This window comes from Ailuropoda melanoleuca, chromosome 11 (genome assembly GCF_002007445.2).
Source record: "Ailuropoda melanoleuca isolate Jingjing chromosome 11, ASM200744v2, whole genome shotgun sequence".
Classification (NCBI taxonomy): Eukaryota; Metazoa; Chordata; class Mammalia; order Carnivora; family Ursidae; genus Ailuropoda; species Ailuropoda melanoleuca.
The window spans coordinates 54,385,330-54,404,291 of record NC_048228.1 but is presented as its reverse complement, the minus strand read 5'-3'; the positions used below and the strand labels follow the sequence as shown (position 1 = coordinate 54,404,291).

Sequence of the window (18,962 nt, the reverse complement as noted above, 5' to 3'; positions counted from 1 at the left end):
AGTTGCCCATCCCCAGCTATGTTGCTTACTTTCATACTTAGGAGACCCTCTTTATAGGTTTCCTGACTCTTCCCGTTAGTTGTGGAACCTGGATCAGGTTACTTAACATCCCGTTTTACCTTCTTTAAACACTCAAGTGGGATGCTTTTAGTAGCTACTTCATACTGGGAGATTAAACAGGTCAACACATATAAAGCAATTCATATCAAAATATTCAACGATAATAAAGAAATTAAGGTATAATTTAAATAGCATAAAGTACTTAGGATATTCTACTTATTGTTATTATGCCCTAGAGGGTGAGGTTGTATGGGGGTGGTCTCCCATATAAAGGCAATTCCTCAAAGTATTTTTCTAAATGAAACAATTCTTACCCCAATAGAATAGGTTACCTCCTTGAAAATACTATTATTTTTCTTTCCAGGATATTTATGTAAAAATATAAAGTAAAAAGACTGGTAGGAAATATACTAAAACATTAAGATTTTATATTTCCAGACATAAGAGCATGAAAGACTATTTAATTCTCCATGCATATTAGATTTTATAGCTAAAACCTCAATTACTTTTTTAACGTCAGAGACCTTACTCATTTTCATGCTTTACTAATAACTTCAAAGATACAGGCAATCAAGGAGCATAATCAAAGAAGGAATGGGACATTGAGGGTGGCTTTTTAGGACCCCTCTTCCTGCATCAGATGTTCACTCTCTGGCTCAGAGTAATAGATGAGGTCTCAAACTAAGTTTTAGTCGTATTACCAAACAGCAAAGTGAGTGTTCCATCCATGAAATATCTCCATTTTATATCCCAGTTTATGTGACATTTTCTAGGGAGTTGAGTCACACTGCATAAATCCAGAGATGGTGTTTATTTAGTATAAGCAATATTTATCCAGGAATACCCTATTAAAAACTTTAAATAGGTGAAGGCTTATCATCCTAGCAAATATCATGACCCTACCTTGAGCTACAGTTATTATGTCCACAAGAACATTAGTCTGAATCATCAGTCCTCCTTTCTTTCCCTGGGGCATTCTCCCAATGTCTGGGGATCGGATTAATGGCTGGCTGCTTTAACATCTTCCACCAATTCTTTCTGACCTCAGTTAGTATTTCTTTGCCACACATTTCTCATTGTTATTATATGTCTTACTCCATTTTCTTTAATATTTTCAATAGGGAATATTGTTTCTAATGCCATGATGACCACCATGATTTGATTTGAAGGCCCGGTGAGAAGTAGGAATAAAGCATGTTCATAGGGGCTGTATCTCTACCTTGATATCCTTTTGTGATCTCAATTACTGTTTATCTTCAATTGTGCAGTTACTTGAAACTCTTTGATTTGATGGAGACATTTAATTGTGCAGTTTCTAAAGTCCAATTCTCTTCCTCCCCTGGGTAACCAATTTTGACATTTTTTCTATCAGTCAGGTTCAGCTCAGCTCTCTAATGCATTACCTTATCAGGAGGAGCATCATTTGCATAAGTCTGGGTTTCATTTAATTTTACCAACGAAATTACAGACCCTCCAGTGTACGCGTTAGCTGCAGCAGAGACTTATGCAACATTTGGCACACCATGCATTAGTAACACTTACAGTATCATTCAGGGCCAGGGGTTTCTTCTTTTTTTCAGATTACAGATTAACGGGAACCCTTTTTTTTCCTATGAAAAGAAGTCCATCAATTCTTCTCCCAATATTAGCTATTAATCAGGGCCAGATCTGAGAAAGTGGCACTGGCAAAGTTCCCCCTCCCCTCTCCAGTGCTTCCAGACTTGTTTCTGGTTTTTGTTGGCTTTGCTCCAAGAAAGTGCTGAATCTCTCCTCAGGAAACCTGGACTTCTACAGAGACTCACTCATCTTCCCAATTCAGCCCTGTCCAGACTTAATCGCATAGTGGTGGAAGGGACTGGGGCCAGTTCATGCGCTCCTGCTGGTTCCACAGCCATATGAGGTTGGTCTGACTCTTACTCAGTGCACAGGTGGGTGAGACGACTCCTCCACAGCTTTGGCCTTCGGTGCTGGATCCCACAGCTCCACAGATGGACTTCTGTTCACAGAGAGATGCTGAATTTTAAACTTAGGTACAGAACTTATGTTCTACTGGCTTTTAATTATGCTTTTTCTTTTCTACCTCTCCTTTGTTCAGGTCCATCATGAGTGAGAAATGGGACTCAAACTCTTCAGAAAACTGGCATGACATTTGGAGTGTCAATGACACAAAGTATCACCTATACTCAGATATCAATATCACCTATGTGGACTACTATCTTCACCAGCCTCAAGTGGCAGCCATCTTCATTATTTCCTACTTTCTGATCTTCTTCCTGTGCATGGTGGGAAATACAGTGGTTTGCTTTACTGTAATGAGGAACAAACATATGCACACAGTCACTAATCTCTTCATCTTGAACCTGGCAATAAGCGATTTACTGGTTGGCATATTTTGTATGCCTATCACACTGTTGGACAATATTATAGCAGGTACGTTGACTTGTGTACAGTGCAAGGATGATAGGAGGAAATGCCTGTCCCCTGGCAGGGCCATCAGTTCATTTGCAAATATTTATGGAGTTCCAAGAATTGCTCCAGGTACCTGCCCTCATAGGGTCTACATTCTAGAGAAGAAAGACAATAAACAAATTGATATAGTATAAGTAGTCAGAAATTAGTAAGAATTAGGGATAAAAATAAGTCAGGTGACAGAGATGAAGAGTAGAAACTCATTTTTGGAGTATTCACTGAAGGTCATCAGAGAATGAGATCTAGCATTTCTTATAAAGACTTTGAATTTGCTTGATAAAGTTCAGGGCACATATAATGTGGTAGAAATATTATTGGTAGGGGCGCCTGGGTGGCACAGCAGTTAAGCGTCTGCCTTCGGCTCAGGGCTTCATCCCGGCATTATGGGATCGAGCCCCACATCAGGCTCCTCCGCTATGAGCCTGTTTCTTCCTTTCCCACTCCCCCTGCTTGTGTTCCCTCTCTAGCTGGCTGTCTCTCTCTCTGTCGAATAAATAAAAAAAATCTTTAAAAAAAAAAAGAAACATTATTGGTAATAGTATGCACTATAAAGTTCAAGGAAGTGTAAGTCTGGTTTCAACTGATCCAGTGTCTTCAATCTAACAAGCAGATATTGAGGCCCTCTTGTGGTTAGCGAGGGAGATTTCCAATAGTTTTTGAGGGAAGATGGAGCAGCAGTCCCAATGATTTCTCAAAAAGTGGTCAAAAACTAATGATGTACTGTATGGTGACTAACATATCATAATTAAAAAAAAGTGGTAGTTCATCAGTGATAATGTACGTATGCAACACAAGTAACTTCACATTGTAGTGGTTAGAGTACTACCCTAGAGTACTGGCCTGTATGACCACTTCTCTGCCTACAGTGTATACTCTAGAAGTACAGGGCAGTGTATCTCCAGCTCCCAGAACCGTTTTGGTGCATTGTACCTGCTTAATAAGTATTTAATGTATTAATTAATGAACAGTATTCAAGATATTCATATTCCAAATCTATATAAGAAAAAAAATGATGGGAGGTAGGTAGCGGGATGTGGTAACTGGGTGATGGGTATTAAGGAGGGCACTTGAAGTAATGAGCACTGGGTGTTACATGCAGCTGATGAATCACTAAATTCTACTCTGAAGCTAATAATACACCATATGTTAATTAAATTGAAATTAAATAAATTTTTTAAATGATACAATAATTGCATAGCAAAAATATTTAGAGCAGATGAGGCCTGTCATAGTTCTTAGCCTTTCATAGCATTATGGGTTTACTGAAGAATAAGAGGTTTCTCTTTATTTATTATTATTTTTTTTATTTTATTATATTATGTTAATCACCATACAGTACATCCCCAGATTCCGATGTAAAGTTTGATTCTTCATTAGTTGCGTATAACACCCAGTGCACCATGCAATACGTGCCCTCCTTACTACCCATCACCAGTCTATCCCATTCCCCCACCCCCTCCCCTCTGAAGTCTTCAGTTTGTTTCTCATAGTCCATAGTCTCTCATGTTTCATTCCCCCTTCTGATTACCCCCCTTTTCTTTATCCCTTTCTTCCCCTACCGATCCTCCTAGTTCTTATGTTCCATAGATGAGAGAAATCATATGATAATTGTCTTTCTCTGCTTGACTTATTTCACTTAGCATTATCTCCTCCAGTGCCGTCCATGTTGCAGCAAATGTTGAGAATTCGTTCTTTCTGATAGCTGAGTAATATTCCATTGTATATATGGACCACAGCTTCTTAATCCAGTCATCTGTTGAAGGGCATCTCGGCTCCTTCCATGATTTGGCTATTGTGGACAATGCAGCTATGAACATTGGGGTGCATATGGCCCTTCTCTTTACTACGTCTGTATCTTTGGGGTAAACACCCAGTAGTGCAATGGCTGGGTCATAGGGTAGTTCAATTTTTAACTTTTTAAGGGACCTCCACACTGTTTTCCAGAGTGGCTGTACCAACTTGCATTCCCACCAACAATGTAGGAGGGATCCCCTTTCTCCACATCCTCTCCAACAATTGTTGTTTCTTGCCTTGTCTATCTTTGCCATTCTAACTGGCGTAAGGTGGTATCTCAGTGTGGTTTTGATTTGAATTTCCCTGATGGCTAATGATTTTGAACATTTTTTCATGTGTCTGTTAGCCATTTGTATGTCTTCATTGGAAAAGTGTCTGTTCATATCTTCTGCCCATTTTATGATTTGTTTATTTGTTTCTCGTGTATTGAGTTTGAGAAGTTCTTTGTAGATCTTGGATACCAGTCCTTTATCTGTGGTGTCCTTTGCAAATATATTCTCCCATTCCGTGGGCTGTCTCTTAGTTTTTTTGACTGTTTCCTTGGCTGTGCAGAAGCTCTTTATCCTGATAAAGTCCCATAAGTTCATTTTATCTTTTATTTCTCTTGCCTTTGGAGATGTGTCGTGAAAAAGGTTGCTCTGGCCGATGTCATAGAAGTTGTTGCCTATGTTCTCCTCTAGAATTTTGATGGATTCCTGTCTCACATTGAGGTCTTTCATCCATTTGGAGTTTATTTTTGTGTATGGTGTGAGAGAGTGGTCAAGTTTCATTCTTTTGCATGTAGCTGTCCAATTTTCCCAGCACCATTTATTGAAGAGACTGTCTTTTTTCCACCGGATGTTTTTTCCTGCTTTATCAAAGATTAGTTGCCCAAAGAGCCGAGGGTCCATTTCTGGGTTCTCTATTCTGTTCCATTGGTCGATGTGTCTGTTTTTGTGCCAGTACCATGCTGTCTTTGTGATCACAGCTTTGTAGTACAGCTCGAAATCCGGCATTGTGATGCCCCCAGCTTTGTTTTTCCTTTTCAACAGTTCCTTGGAGATTCGGGGCCTTTTCTGGTTCCATACAAATTTAAGGACTATTTGTTCCAGTTCTTTGAAAAATGTCCTCGGTATTTTGATCGGGATAGCATTGAAAGTGTAGATTGCTCTGGGTAGTATGGACATTTTAACTATGTTAATTCTTCCAATCCATGAGCATGGAATATTTTTCCATCTTTTTATGTCTTCCTTCAATATCTTTCAAAAGTGATCTATAGTTTCTAGGATATAGGTCCTTTACGTCTCTGGTTAAGTTAATTCTCTTTATAGTTGATTTCTGTTTCCTTCCTTTCCCCGGAGTGGGAGCCAGGGAGAGTTTAAGAGTACCTCTTCTAGCTAGCATGTTTACTCATAGATTCTGCATTTTTGTGAGGTCTAGCGTTAAAAAAATATTTATCAAGAATGTACATTTTTAAAACAAAGAATGTACATTTTTAAGATACTGTGCTAGGCAAAAAGAGTGAAAGAATTGACTCAAATTATTGTTATTGCTCTCAAGAAACTTATTTTGCCAGTAAGAATTGCTCTCAGTATCTCCCTCCTATAAATATTTATAATGAAATTATCATCTCAACTTCTCCATACATATTATTGCCCTTCTTTACCCCTGATTCCCATTTGCAGGAGGCAGCCACACTCAGCATTTTGCCTTTATTTTCCATAGTTACTCTCCTATTTCTAAGCAACCTGTTTCCATTATCATGTATTATCTTTGCACCGCAGATGTACTTTAGTTGTCTTAATCCTTTCCTACCACAAGAGGTAGTTTCCCTCACCAGGCTCCACTAAAATGACATAGAACAAAAGAACATAAATGCATAAAAACTGTCAGATCCTGCCGAATGTGAAGCTGGGAAAGCAGGATTGGCTGGAATTATGTACAAATGCAATCAGATGCATCTATATAGACATACAAATACACATTCACACTCTGCCTCCTCTCATTTTCCCCAATGTAACTGTAATTTTGTTAAGTCTGTATGCAGAGTATATATTCCTATTTTTACATGTATCTTAGCCCTGCTGAGGCATGTTGAGTGCTATGATATTAATTTCTTTCTTATCAAATGTTTTCTTGGATTTAATAAGGCATCATATTTTGATTTGCTTTGTTTGGGCTATGTACCTATAAGTAATATATCCTCAAATTCTTTTCCAGGAGTGTTAACTTCTTGTAAATACCTTCAAACATAATCAGGCAACCTGTGAATTGCATCTTTTTTCTAGAGATTCCCACACACCACCACCACCACCACCACCACCACACTTTCTACTCTTTTGTTCCTATTCAGACATCTTGCTCTTCAGGAATAGAGCTCAGCAGCTACTGCTATGGGATGTCCCTTCACTGAGACTCTACCTGTCTTTGTGATCAATTCCCTGTCTTTCTTGGTTTATTCGTCTATCACCTTCCTGAGAAAGTGTGCATGAAGATTAAAAAGAAAAAAGATCTTGTCTGCAATTATCTTTATTCTGCCCTCATATTTGATTACAGTTAGTTTTATAAAGTATTCAAGGCTGGACATTTTAACAGAGATGTCTCTATTGTTACTGCTGAGAAACCTGATATTACTGCTAAAAAATCTAATGACATTAGACTCTTGCTTCTTTTATCCTGATTTGAATTTTGTTTTTTCTCTTGAAAACTCTTAGGGCTTCTATCTTTTGTGTTCTAAATTTCAGGCAATTATGCCTTGGAAAAGTCTTTTTATTTTTCACTTATTGTGTTGGACACAAAGCAGGTCCTTTCAATCAAAAATAGAATGCCTCTTAATCCTGGGAAATTTTCTTGTATAATTCTCCTCCATTTTACTTTTTTCAATTCCTATTAGATATTGGAGGTTCTGGGTTGCTGTTTTTTTAAATCTTTTTCATTTTCTGTTCCTTATTTTTCCATTTTCAAAGATTTTCTCATCTAGACATTATATTGAGTTCTATGTTGTCATATTTTAAAGTCTTTGAGCTATTTTTATTTTCTGCATGTTTCTTATACTATCATGCACATTTCATCGATAAAACGTATCTAAGATTTGTTTTTATTTTGATTCCAGTTAAGTGTTATATTACTTTCAGGTGTACAATACAGTGAGTCAAGAATTACACACATTACGTGGTGCTCGTGATGCCGAGTGCACTTCTTAATTCCCATCACCTACTTAACCCATCCTCCCACCCACCTCCCCTCTGATGACCATCAGTTTGTTCTCTACAGTTAAGACTCTGTTTCTCAGTTTGTCTTTCTTTTTTCCTATGCTAGCTTGTTTTGTTTTTAAAATTCCACATAGAAGTGAAATCATATGGTATTTGTCTTTCTCTGACAGGCATACTTCGCTTAGCATTATACTCTCTAGGACCACCCAAGTAGTTGCAAATGGCAAGATTTCATTCTTTTTTGTGGCTGAATGATATTCCGTTGCATGCATATAGATAGATATACATACACCACTTTGCATATATAGACACCACATTGCATATATATATACACTACATTGCATATATATATTATATATATGCATCACATTGCATATATATATATACACACATAGCATTTTGCATATCTATATATACATCACATATATATACCACATTGCATATATACCACATATACATATACCACATAGCATATGTATCTACCTCATTGCATATATATATGTGTGTGTGTGTATACACACATAACACATCTTTATATCTATCCACCTATCATATATATATATATATATATATATATACACACACACACACACCACATCTTCTTTATCCATTCATCAATCAATGGACACTTGGGCTGTCTTCCTGATGGTAATGCTGATGAGCATCTTTTCATATGCCTATTGGCCACCTGTATGTTTTCATTGGAGAGATGTCTGTTCATGTCTTCTGACCGTTTTTTAATGGGGTTATTTGGTTTTTTGGGTGTTAAGCTCTTAAGTTCTTTATATACCTTCTCCAATCACATAGGTTGCCTTTTAGTTTTGTTGATTGTTTCCTTCACTGTGCCAAAGCTTTTTATTTTGATAAAGTCCCAATTGTTTGTTTGTTTCCTTTGCCTCAGAAGACATATCTAGAAAAAAGTTGCTATGATATCAGAGAAGTTACTGCCTGTGTTCTCTTCTAGGATTTTAATGATTTCAAGTCTTTAATCCATTTCAAGTTTATCTTTGTGTATGGTATAAGAAAGTGGCCCAGTTTTCCCAACACTATTTGTTGAAGAGACTGTCTTTTTCCCACTGGATATTCTTTCCTCCTTTGTTGAAGATTAACAGACCATACAATTGTGGGTTTATTTCTGGGTTTTCTATTTTGTTTCATTGATCTATGTGTCTATCTTTGTGTCAATACCACACTATTTTGATTACTACAGCTTTGTAATATAACTTGAAGTCCAGAATTGTGATGCCTTCATCTTTGCATTTCTTTGTCAAGATTGCTTTGGTTATTTGGGGTCTTTTGTGGATCCATACAAATTTTAGGATTGTTTGTTCTAGTTCTGTTTAAAATGCTGTTTGTATTTTGATAAGGATTGGGAGTATAGACATTTTAACAATATTCATTCTTCCAATCCAGGAGCATGGAATGTCTTTCCATTTCTCTGTGTCATCTTCAATTTCTTTCATCAGTGTTTTATGGTTTTCAGAGTACAGGTCTTTCACCTCTTTGGTTTCTTCCTAGGTATCTTATTATTTGTGCTGCAATTGTAAATGGGATTGTTTTCTTAATTTCTCTTTCTACTGCTTCAGTACTAGTGTATAGAAATGCAACAAATTTCTGTATGTTGATTTTGTATCCTTTACTGAATTCTTGTATCAGTTCTAGCAGTTTTTTGGCAGTCTTTCAGATTTTCAGTATAGAGTATCAGGTCATCTGCAAATGGTGAAAGTTTTACTTCTTCCTTACTGATTTGGATGTCTTTTATTTATTTGTCTTGTCTGATTGCTGTGGCTAGGATTTATGGTACTATGTTGAATGAAAGTGGTGAGAGTGGACATCCTTCTCTTATTCCTGATCTTAGGAGAAGAGCTCTCAGTTTTTCCTCATTAAGGATGATATTAGCTGTGGGCTTTTCATATATGGCCTTTGTTATGTTGAGGTGTGTTTCCCCTAAACCTACTTTGCTGAAGGTTGTTACCATGAACGGATATTGACTCTTGTCAAATGCTTTTTCTGCCACTCTTGAAATGATATGGTTTTTATTCTTTTTCCTATTTATGTGATATATCATGTTGATTGATTTGTGAATATTGAACCGCACTTGCAACCTAGCAATAAATCCCACTTGGTTGTGGTGAATCATTTTTTTAATGGATTATTTGATTCAGTTTGCTAGTATTTTGTTGAGGATTTTTGCATCTGTGTTCATCAGACATACTGGCTAGAGTTCTCTTTTTTTATGGTGTCTTTATCGGGTTTTGGTATTAGGTTAATGCTGGCCCCATACAATGAATTTGGAAGTTTTCCTTCCTTTTCTATTTTTTGGAATAGTTTGAGGAGACTAGATATTAACTCTTCTTTAAATGTTTTGTAGAATTCACCTTGAAGCCATCTGGTTCTGGACCCTTTTGGGAGTTTTGTGATTACTGATTCAATTTCTTTGCTGGTAACTGGTCTGTTCAAATTTTCTATTTCTTCCTGTTTCAATTTTGGTAGGTTATATGTTTTGAGGAATTTATCCATTTCTTCTAGGTTGTCTAATTTGTTGCCATATAGTCTTTCATAATATTCTCTTATAACTTTTTTATATTTCTGTGGTGTTGGTTGTTTTTCTCATTTGTGATTTTATTTGTGTCCTTTCTCCTTTTTTTCTTGATACATCTGGTTATTTTCATCTACCTGATTTATGTTGGTTTTCTAAGTTTCTTTTTTCCTATTTGTTATAGTCACTTCTATATTTGAGGTTTCCCTTATGTCAATCACTACTTAGCTGCTTGTGTTTCAAAGTGAGACACAGTGTGTCTGTCTTAGACTTCTGTGTGCCTTAGGTTTGAGGTTAGGCCCACTCTCAGCTTCATTAGTTTGGGCCATTCATTGGGAAATCCACAACTGTCAAAATCTGCACATCAGTGTTCTTGGAAGGATCACATTCCCCAGAAGGAAATTCTCTGATCTACTGCCATAGGAATCATAAGACTGGCTGCTATATTCCAGAGCTCAGTGGGTCTCTGGGCAACAGTATTGCATGCAGAGCATATATTTTTACTTAATCCTTGTGCGTCATTGTCGTGCCCACTCCAATTGCACCTGGTGACTCAGAGTCTAGAGCCCTTGTGCTTCCATTTCCTCAGAGAGTAACTTCCATCCTTCTGCTGGCCAGAGGAAAAGCAAGTGGCATCTGGTTACATTTATTCATAATTCAGCCAATTGTGTTATTTTCCTAGCTTCACATTCTTTCTATTCGAGTTCTCTTTTTTCTGGTGCTTTCATTTTAGTGGAATTTAGTGAGGGAGGTGAGATAAATCATATGCTTAATTCGTTATTTTTGACTAAAGGCTATTCACACTCCCTTTTGCCCTTTTGTTTAATATTGTAACAGCCAAATAATTTTAGGACTGGGAAAACATGCTCTCTCTTGGTTTCTATTCAGTAGAGTCACTCAAGAATTTATTTTAATATGGTCTGGATAGATGACAAAATTTTTTTTTAGATATACTTGGATTATATAGATTTGGGGGAATATTTTAAATTAGGTAAAAATACTTTTTAAAAATAAATTGCATGATCTTTTTAAAAATGTTGCACATTTCTCAGATTCTTAAAATTTATCTTTTGGTAACTAGAATAGTTACTAGTGGAAGAATATTACTTTCCTATAATAGCAGAAGGGTGGTTATATCAACCTGTTATATTTCTTTTATAAACATTACAGTAAATGAGGTTTGATTAGGAAGTAATTCAAATAGACTGCTTTTGTTCTTGCAAAGTGCTCTTTATTCTCTATGTTTTAATTAGCTCAGGCTGCTATAACAAAATACTGCAGACTAGGTGGCTTAAACAACAGACCTTTATTTTCTTACTATTTCAGAGGCTAGAAGTCTGAGATCAGGGTGATAGCATGGTCAGGACTTGGTGAGGGTCCTTTTTTTTGGTTTATAGACAGCCACCTTCTTGCTGTGTGCTTGCATGGCCTTTTCTCAGTGCATCTTCATGGAAAGGAAAGCTCTCTCTCTTCTTCTAATGGCACTAAACCGATCATGTGGGCACCACCCATGTGGCATTATCTAAATATATTTACTTTCCAGAGGCCCCTCCTCCAAATACATTAGGGCTTAAGGTTTCAATCTATGAATTTGAGGGGGGGGGCACAAACATTCACTCTATAACAATGTACCTCTGAGGTAAATTGTCTCATTACATTATATATGAATAAATACTAATCGTATTTATTCTACAGGTGTCTCCTGTTCCTTATAATTCATAATTTATGGGGTATATTTCCAAATTATAAAACCAAAATATTCTTCCTGTCTTATTCATTTAAAGGGCTTTATTGCATAAGGGTTAATAGTTTAGGCTCTGGAACCATACACCTGGCACCCTACATATGCGATATTTACACAGGGAATGTGATATTTGTGTATTTATTACCAGTCTATATCAGGAGGAGGAGAATAAAGCCCTCAAAAGGCTGTTTGGGGAATTAGATAAGTTAATAGATACAAAGCACTTACTACAGTGCCTAAAATGTTATAACTAGTGTATTAAGTTTTGACATTATTATTAGTATACTAGAAAAAGAGCTCTGGACATATTAATGAAAATAATGGAAAATGATGATTGTTTCCTGGATATTATTTAGTTGTATCAGTCTTGATTTCGTGCTTTTCTGTTCATATTTTTGGTGAAATTTTAAATAAAAATATATGATCTGTTCAAAGACTGTTTCACATCCCTTTCAGGATGGCCCTTTGGAAGCACAATGTGCAAGATCAGTGGATTCATCCAGGGAATATCAGTTGCGGCTTCGGTTTTTACTTTAGTTGCGATAGCTGTGGATAGGTAAGTCAGCACTAAAATCTGAATCCAGTGAAAAATGTATAATTTACTAAATTTGGTTTTATCTGCCCAAAATTACATCTATAATATCGACTCTTCTAAGAGCATGGCATATATCTGCTAAAGACTCCATAATAAAATAAAACTACTAAAATTTCCATTTTTAAAATTAAATAATTAGGGATAATATGTATCTTAGTTTGGGCTGCTATAACAAGATACCATAGACTGCATGTCTGAAAAACAGAAATTTCTCAAGTTCTGGAGGCTGGGCAGTCCAAGGTCATGATGCCAGTAGCCTCTGTGTTGGTTAGAGAGAACTTTTTCTGATTTGCAGAAGGCCATCTTCTCTGTGGCACCAAGAGCTCTAACCTCCTCTTTTTAAAAGGTCACTAATCCCCTCATGAGGACACCACCCTCTTGATCTCATCTGAATCTAATTACCACCAACTACCATCCAATCAGGGTTAAAACCCTAACCCTTATTCAAGGTATGAATATTGGGGTGACACAAACATAAAGTCCATAACATCATAGCTATACTATTTTTCACTAGAATCTTGAATTTTCTAATGGTGGAAGTGTGGTGAAATAAATCTGAAATTTTGTCCAGATTTTAAGAGAAAATTTACTAATACATTCATTTATACATAGTGTTGTGGTGCGCATGTACTGGGCTGGGCTGTATATCATCTAAAACAAATTAGACAGGGGTGCCTGGATGGCTCAGGTCATGATCTCCAGGTCCTGGGATTGAGCCCAACATTGGGTTCCCAGACCAGTAGGGAATCTGCTTCTCCCTCTCAAATGAATAAATAAAATCTTAAAAAAAAATAGAAAATAAACCAAATTAGATCAAGTGCTACCTGAAGAAGTCCACACTCTGGTAGAGGTAGACAGACACATTAACAAATAATACTCTCTAATATAGCTGTACAAAGGAGAAAGCAATCAAGTTACGTCTAGGACAGAGAGTATTGGGTTCACAGAAGAGGTCATATCTGATCCCTTAAAATTTAGAACTTAACCTTGGGAAGAAACAGAGGAAAGAGTATCTGTTAAGACAGGGATGTATATATATATATAGCACTTGAAATAGGAGGATACTTATCAAGAGAAGTGCAGAGAGGCAGGCCAGCTAGAACATGGGAGGGTGGAATGACACATTAGGTCATAGAAAGAGGCAAGTGGGTTTTCTATGGGCCTGTCTTCCATTTGTCCTGAAGACAGCAAGGAGCTACTGCAGTCTTTTATACAGAGGAATAATGACTAGATTTTCATTTTAGAAAAACAGAAAGGATTTGGGGTTGTATAAGATTGGAGAAAGGAAGAACAGTTAAGCTTTTGTAAGGCAGTGGCAATGGCAATTAAGAGAGATTTAAGAGGGAAACTGAACAATGACCTAAAAAACAACTTGGTAGATTCTATTTTCAATATTAATCTATTTCTAAGAACCCATCTTATAGATCTAGCTTCTTGGTTTCCATGTAAAGAGAATAGAATTTATAATATATGCTAACCAGCAAATGCCAAAGATATCTTTTTACAGTAAAATTTTATCTTTTTACATTTAAAATTAATTTTAAATTTACTACATCCTGTTACTAATATTATACTAAATAATTTTTTGCATAATTTATACTAATACTTATTTTGTTGTGAATGTTTATACCTTAATTTTAAATTCGTTATCTCTGCAGTGAATAAAAAATATCCTTTGCATTTTCTACTTGAATCTTAAGCTTATCAGGTTTACTTTCAAATTACACTTAGTATTAAATATCCCTAAATTTCTCTTTCACTGTTTCTAGTATGCCTCCTAAACAGAGATTTCTTTTTAAAAAGGTTAAAATAATATTGTGCTGTATTTAGTCCATGGATAACTGTATGTTGGCTAAAATCAATTAACTAGGTCAATGTGTACCAAAATGCATAAATTTCGAAAGCATACGATCGCAAAGCAATACAAAGATACATATAATACGGTGCCATAATAGGGAGTTTAAAATGTTGCAAATGCAGACTAACAGTGTCAAAGCATAAAAAATTGACAGGAAGGATATACAGCAACTTTAGGATTTCTAAGGAAAATGGAACAGGATTAGGATTGAATAGACCTACCAAAAATTTTTCCTCTCTCTCTGCCATGTTTTAGGTCTTTTAAAAAGTGATGAAGCTATGGTCACCCGCTGTGACGCACCCTTTGGTCTCTGCCTTCCCATCCGTGTAGCAGTTCTCTAGTTCCAGTTATCTGTTGCAACAGAACAAGTCACCTCCCAAAACACTGTAGCAGCTCGTGATGCTCATGAATCTATGATGAGGGCAGCTTCACTGAGCGAGAATGTGTACCTGTCTCTGCTCCACTTGGCATCAGAGAGGGAGTGCTCAGACCAGGAATCAAGCCTTCCCTTGGGTTGGTGCCCAGACTGGGAAGACTTGAACAGCTAATAGACGGAACTGGGGCTTCTCAGGCCCTATGGGGGCTCCACAGCACGGCAGCCTCAAGGTAGCTGAACTTCTCATGTCAGTCCAAGCAAGGCATGTGTGTCCTAAGAGAGCGTGCCAGTGAAAGTCATGTAGTGTCCCTTCTGCATCCTATATATTAGAAGTGAGTCACAAAGTCCACTCAATGGACTGTGGAAGGCATGTTCAAGAATTAGACGTGTTTTAAAACCACCACACCTTCATCTCTATCTGAACTACTGGCATCCAAATGCCTTTCTCAGGATCAGCTCTTGGAGGAAGCCAAACTACAAAAAAAAAAAAAATCTCCCAAACCTATTTCTCCAGATTGCCTTTTTCTTAAATTTCATATTTATGTTTCTGAATAACTTCACCTGCACATCCAACAACAAGCACCTCAAAATAAACAGACCCAGAATTGAACTTTTTTCCCTACCAGTCCTCCACAAAAACACTAAACAAAAAGCTCCTTTTCTCATTTTCCCCAGTCAGGGAATGGCAGGATCACACACCCAATCTAAGTGGAAATCCTTGATTTATCCTTGAACCTTCCTTCTCTCTCCAACCTCTTTCTGGTCGCTCTTCAAATCCCCTCAGTTCTGGGCGCTCACTGGTCCTGAACAAGGCACCATCCCCCATTGCTTGAAATAAATGGAGTGCTGAGGTTTGTTTTGTTTTGTTTTGTTTTTCCCTTAACTGGTTGTGGCAGTTAATTTTATATGTGAACTTGACTGTGCCACGGGGTGCCCAGATATTTGGTCAAACATTATTCTGGGTGTGTTTGGTGAGATTAACATTTGAATCAATAGGCTGAGTAAAAGACTGAATAAGGGCCACACAAATCAGGGAGGGCAATCAGTTGAAGGCCCAAATACAAACAAAAAGGCTGACCTTTCTGCAAGTAAGAGAGAACTCCTCCTGCCTGACTTTTTCTGTCTCCAGACTTGAACTACAACATCAGCACTTCTGTGGTTTGAGCCTGATAGCTTTTAGACTGGAACTTTTATCAGTGGTTGTCCTGCTCTCAAGCCCTCAGATTTGAACTGGAACCATACCACTGGCTCTCCTGTGTCTCCATTTTGCCAACTGCAGATCTTAGGACTTCTCAGCTTCCATAACTGCATGAGCCAATCCCTTAAAATATATCTTTCTATATATTTATACATACTGTTGGCTCTGTTTCCCTAGAGAGCCCTGACGAATGCAGTTGCCAAGTCTAAACTCTAGCATGATTTTAGCATAATTGCACAATATTTTCATTGACTATTTCCTGGCAGAGAGCATTTTCTATCATGTTTATCTTTGTTTAATAAATGAAAAAATATTTGAAGCCCCAATAGTTGCTTTACAAAAAGAAAAAGATACCTAGAATTGTGCCTATGAAGTTACCCATAATTTAAAGGTGAGTAGATGGGGAGACTCATTAATTAGAAGACTAAAAGAAAACTTGGAGGTTAAGGCAGCAGACTTTACACATGCAACAAAGGACAACAGAGCAATCAATGTTCAAGTTAATTAGTATATGAAGATATGTCAGATAAATTAACATGGAGCTGCTGCTGAGCCACTAAAAGCTTTAAGTTCTCTGCAGATCGACCAAGATTAAACAGGTGATAGTACTTTGAAAAATATGATATAGTTGTATATGGTATGATTATAATTATCATAGTATGAATAACACCAAAACTCACAATAGCGAAATTGCAGTGAAATGAAATCAGAGTTATGCTATATACTGACCTTGAATTTCCATGCTCACCAGAGGACATAGAATGTCTGGAAGGCATGTAATCAGAACTCGTAATGGAAACTCTCAGACTATTAGAGTTGTGAATCATGCCACCAAAACACTTAGTGGCTTGAAACAAAAATGCTTAAGCATTTCTCAAGAGTCTATGGTTTGGATGGTTGCCTCTGTGTCATCACTCAAGCTTCTGTTTATGTCATGCTTGCTAATGTTCAGTTGGCCAAGTACAAAGATGACATGGGAAGGGAGCACGGAAGGTGATGAAGGAGAGTTTAACAATATGGACTCTGGAGACAAACTATCTGTGTTAATATCATGTGTAGTTGTGGGCAAGATTTTTTTTTTTTTACTTTCTCTAAGCCTATTTTGCCATCTTTTAAGTGGGGACGTTTAAAGAGACAATTAATGCAAACCAATTAAAAAGAGTCTGGAACAGAATACTAAATATTCGTGTTCAATATACGCTAGTTACCATGGTCACTTTAATAGTGACTAATACAGTGTCTGATACTCGTTCATATTTTGAGTTGAAATTTATATCAGTCACAAAAAATATCAATGCATGCCTCTCTATTGCTAATGGTAACTTTTATGTTTTTGTGGGGAACATGAGTGGGAGAATTAAATTTAATTCACAACTTGATCAGAAGTTATAAGGCAGTGCTCCATTAATACTTGCCTTTAATTGCAGGTTCCGGTGTGTTGTCTACCCTTTTAAGCCAAAGCTCACTATCAAGACAGCATTTGTCATTATTGTGGTCATCTGGGTCCTGGCCATTGCCATTATGTCACCATCTGCGATAATGTTACATGTACAAGAAGAAAAATATTACCAAGTGAAACTCGGCTCTCAGAATAAAACCAGTCCAGTCTACTGGTGCCGGGAAGACTGGCCAAATCAGGAAATGAGAAAGATCTACACCACTGTGCTGTTGGCCAACATCTACCTCGTTCCCCTGTCCCTCATTGTCATCATGTATGGAAGGATTGGAATTTCACTCTTCAAGATGACAGTGCCCCACACAGGCAAACAGAACCAGGAACAGTGGCACATGGTGTCCAAGAAGAAGCAGAAGGTCATTAAGATGCTCTCGATTGTGGCCCTGCTTTTTATTCTCTCCTGGCTGCCTCTGTGGACGCTGATGATGCTCTCAGACTATGCTGACCTGTCTCCAAATGAACTGCGGGTCATCAACATCTACATCTACCCTTTCGCACACTGGCTGGCCTTTTGCAACAGCAGTGTCAATCCCATCATTTATGGTTTCTTCAATGAGAATTTTCACCGTGCTTTCCAAGATGCTTTTCATCTCCAGCTCTGCCAAAAAAGAGCAAAGCCCAAGGAAACCTACACCCTAAGAGTTAAAGACAATGTGATCATAAATACATCTCCTCAGTTAACCCAGGGACCTACCATTCAAAATGCACATGAGGAAAATTTGGCTTGTAGGAAAAGTGCTGAAAAACCCAAACAAGAATTGATGATGGAAGAATTAGGGGAAGGCACCCCCAGCAATGAGATTTTAAAAGAGCTGGTATGATGAATTTAACTATATTGTATGTTACATATAGAAATACTCTTGCTTCCTGTAGCTTTGTACTTCCATTCTTTCTGAGAATGTTCTAAAGAAAACTTGTACTGAAAGCCCTCACTGAACAGAAGTGAAAAAAGCAGTCTTATGTTCATATTCAATCTTATGGTATATAAAATATACACTCACATACAAATTTGCCTGGATAAATCCATTTTCTAGGAACAATTTTCAGAGCTTGAACTTTTCCATTTTAGCCATTTGTGTATGAGTCAAGCATGTGTATTATGGGTATACAATAAACACAACACACAGACATCCATTTTCCCCAAATGGTGATGAATGGGCAGTTCTTTGCGTTAGAGTACATTTTGTCCATACCATCTTTGCTTTTGGAGTTGGAATTTTAGACTACAAAATTAAATTATTTGTTCTTTTAAAATGTACTTAGCTTTCTTAGAAATAAGAACTGAAATAGCATATAGACACTATTTCTTCATGTTTAAGGTTGATTTTTTTTCTTTAAAGAGTACAAAGTTGGTGAAATCATAACATTGTTGGCTTTTTAATATTTTCATAAATAGGGATGCCTGTGTGGCTCAGTCCGTTAAGTATCCAACTTTATTTTTTCTTATGTTCAATTAGCCAACATATAGTGCATCATTAGTTTTTGATTTCAGCTCAGGTCATGATTTTGGGGTCCTGAGACCCAGCCTGTGTCAGGCTTCCAGCTCAGCAAGAAGTCTGCTTCTCCCCCTCCCCCTTCTCTCAATCTCTCTTTCTCTAATGAATAAATCTTTAAAAAAAATATTTTTATAAATAGAATTCATGCCCTACCTGAACCCAGGTTTCTTACAGAGGTGACTCAGG

At 37.1% G+C, this 18,962-nt stretch overlaps 1 protein-coding gene across 1 annotated transcript; it reads left to right on the top strand.

Moving 5' to 3' along the window:
- The first annotated feature begins 2,158 nt into the window (after positions 1–2,158).
- On the top strand, positions 2,159–18,743 carry NPFFR2 (neuropeptide FF receptor 2). The gene is made up of 3 exons (XM_034671979.1): positions 2,159–2,490; positions 12,254–12,353; positions 17,252–18,743. The coding sequence occupies exons 1-3, from the start codon at positions 2,163–2,165 to the stop codon at positions 18,099–18,101; spliced, it is 1,278 nt and encodes a 425-aa protein (XP_034527870.1). The 5' UTR covers positions 2,159–2,162; the 3' UTR covers positions 18,102–18,743.
- The last annotated feature ends 219 nt before the right edge of the window (positions 18,744–18,962 follow it).

Coding starts and splice junctions, on each gene's coding strand:
- NPFFR2 (XM_034671979.1), top strand. CDS start 2,163: ATGAGTGAGAAATGGGACTCAAACTCTTCAGAAAACTGGCATGACATT. Junction 2,491..12,253: donor GTTGGACAATATTATAGCAG/GTACGTTGACTT, acceptor CATCCCTTTCAG/GATGGCCCTTTGGAAGCACA. Junction 12,354..17,251: donor GTTGCGATAGCTGTGGATAG/GTAAGTCAGCAC, acceptor CTTTAATTGCAG/GTTCCGGTGTGTTGTCTACC.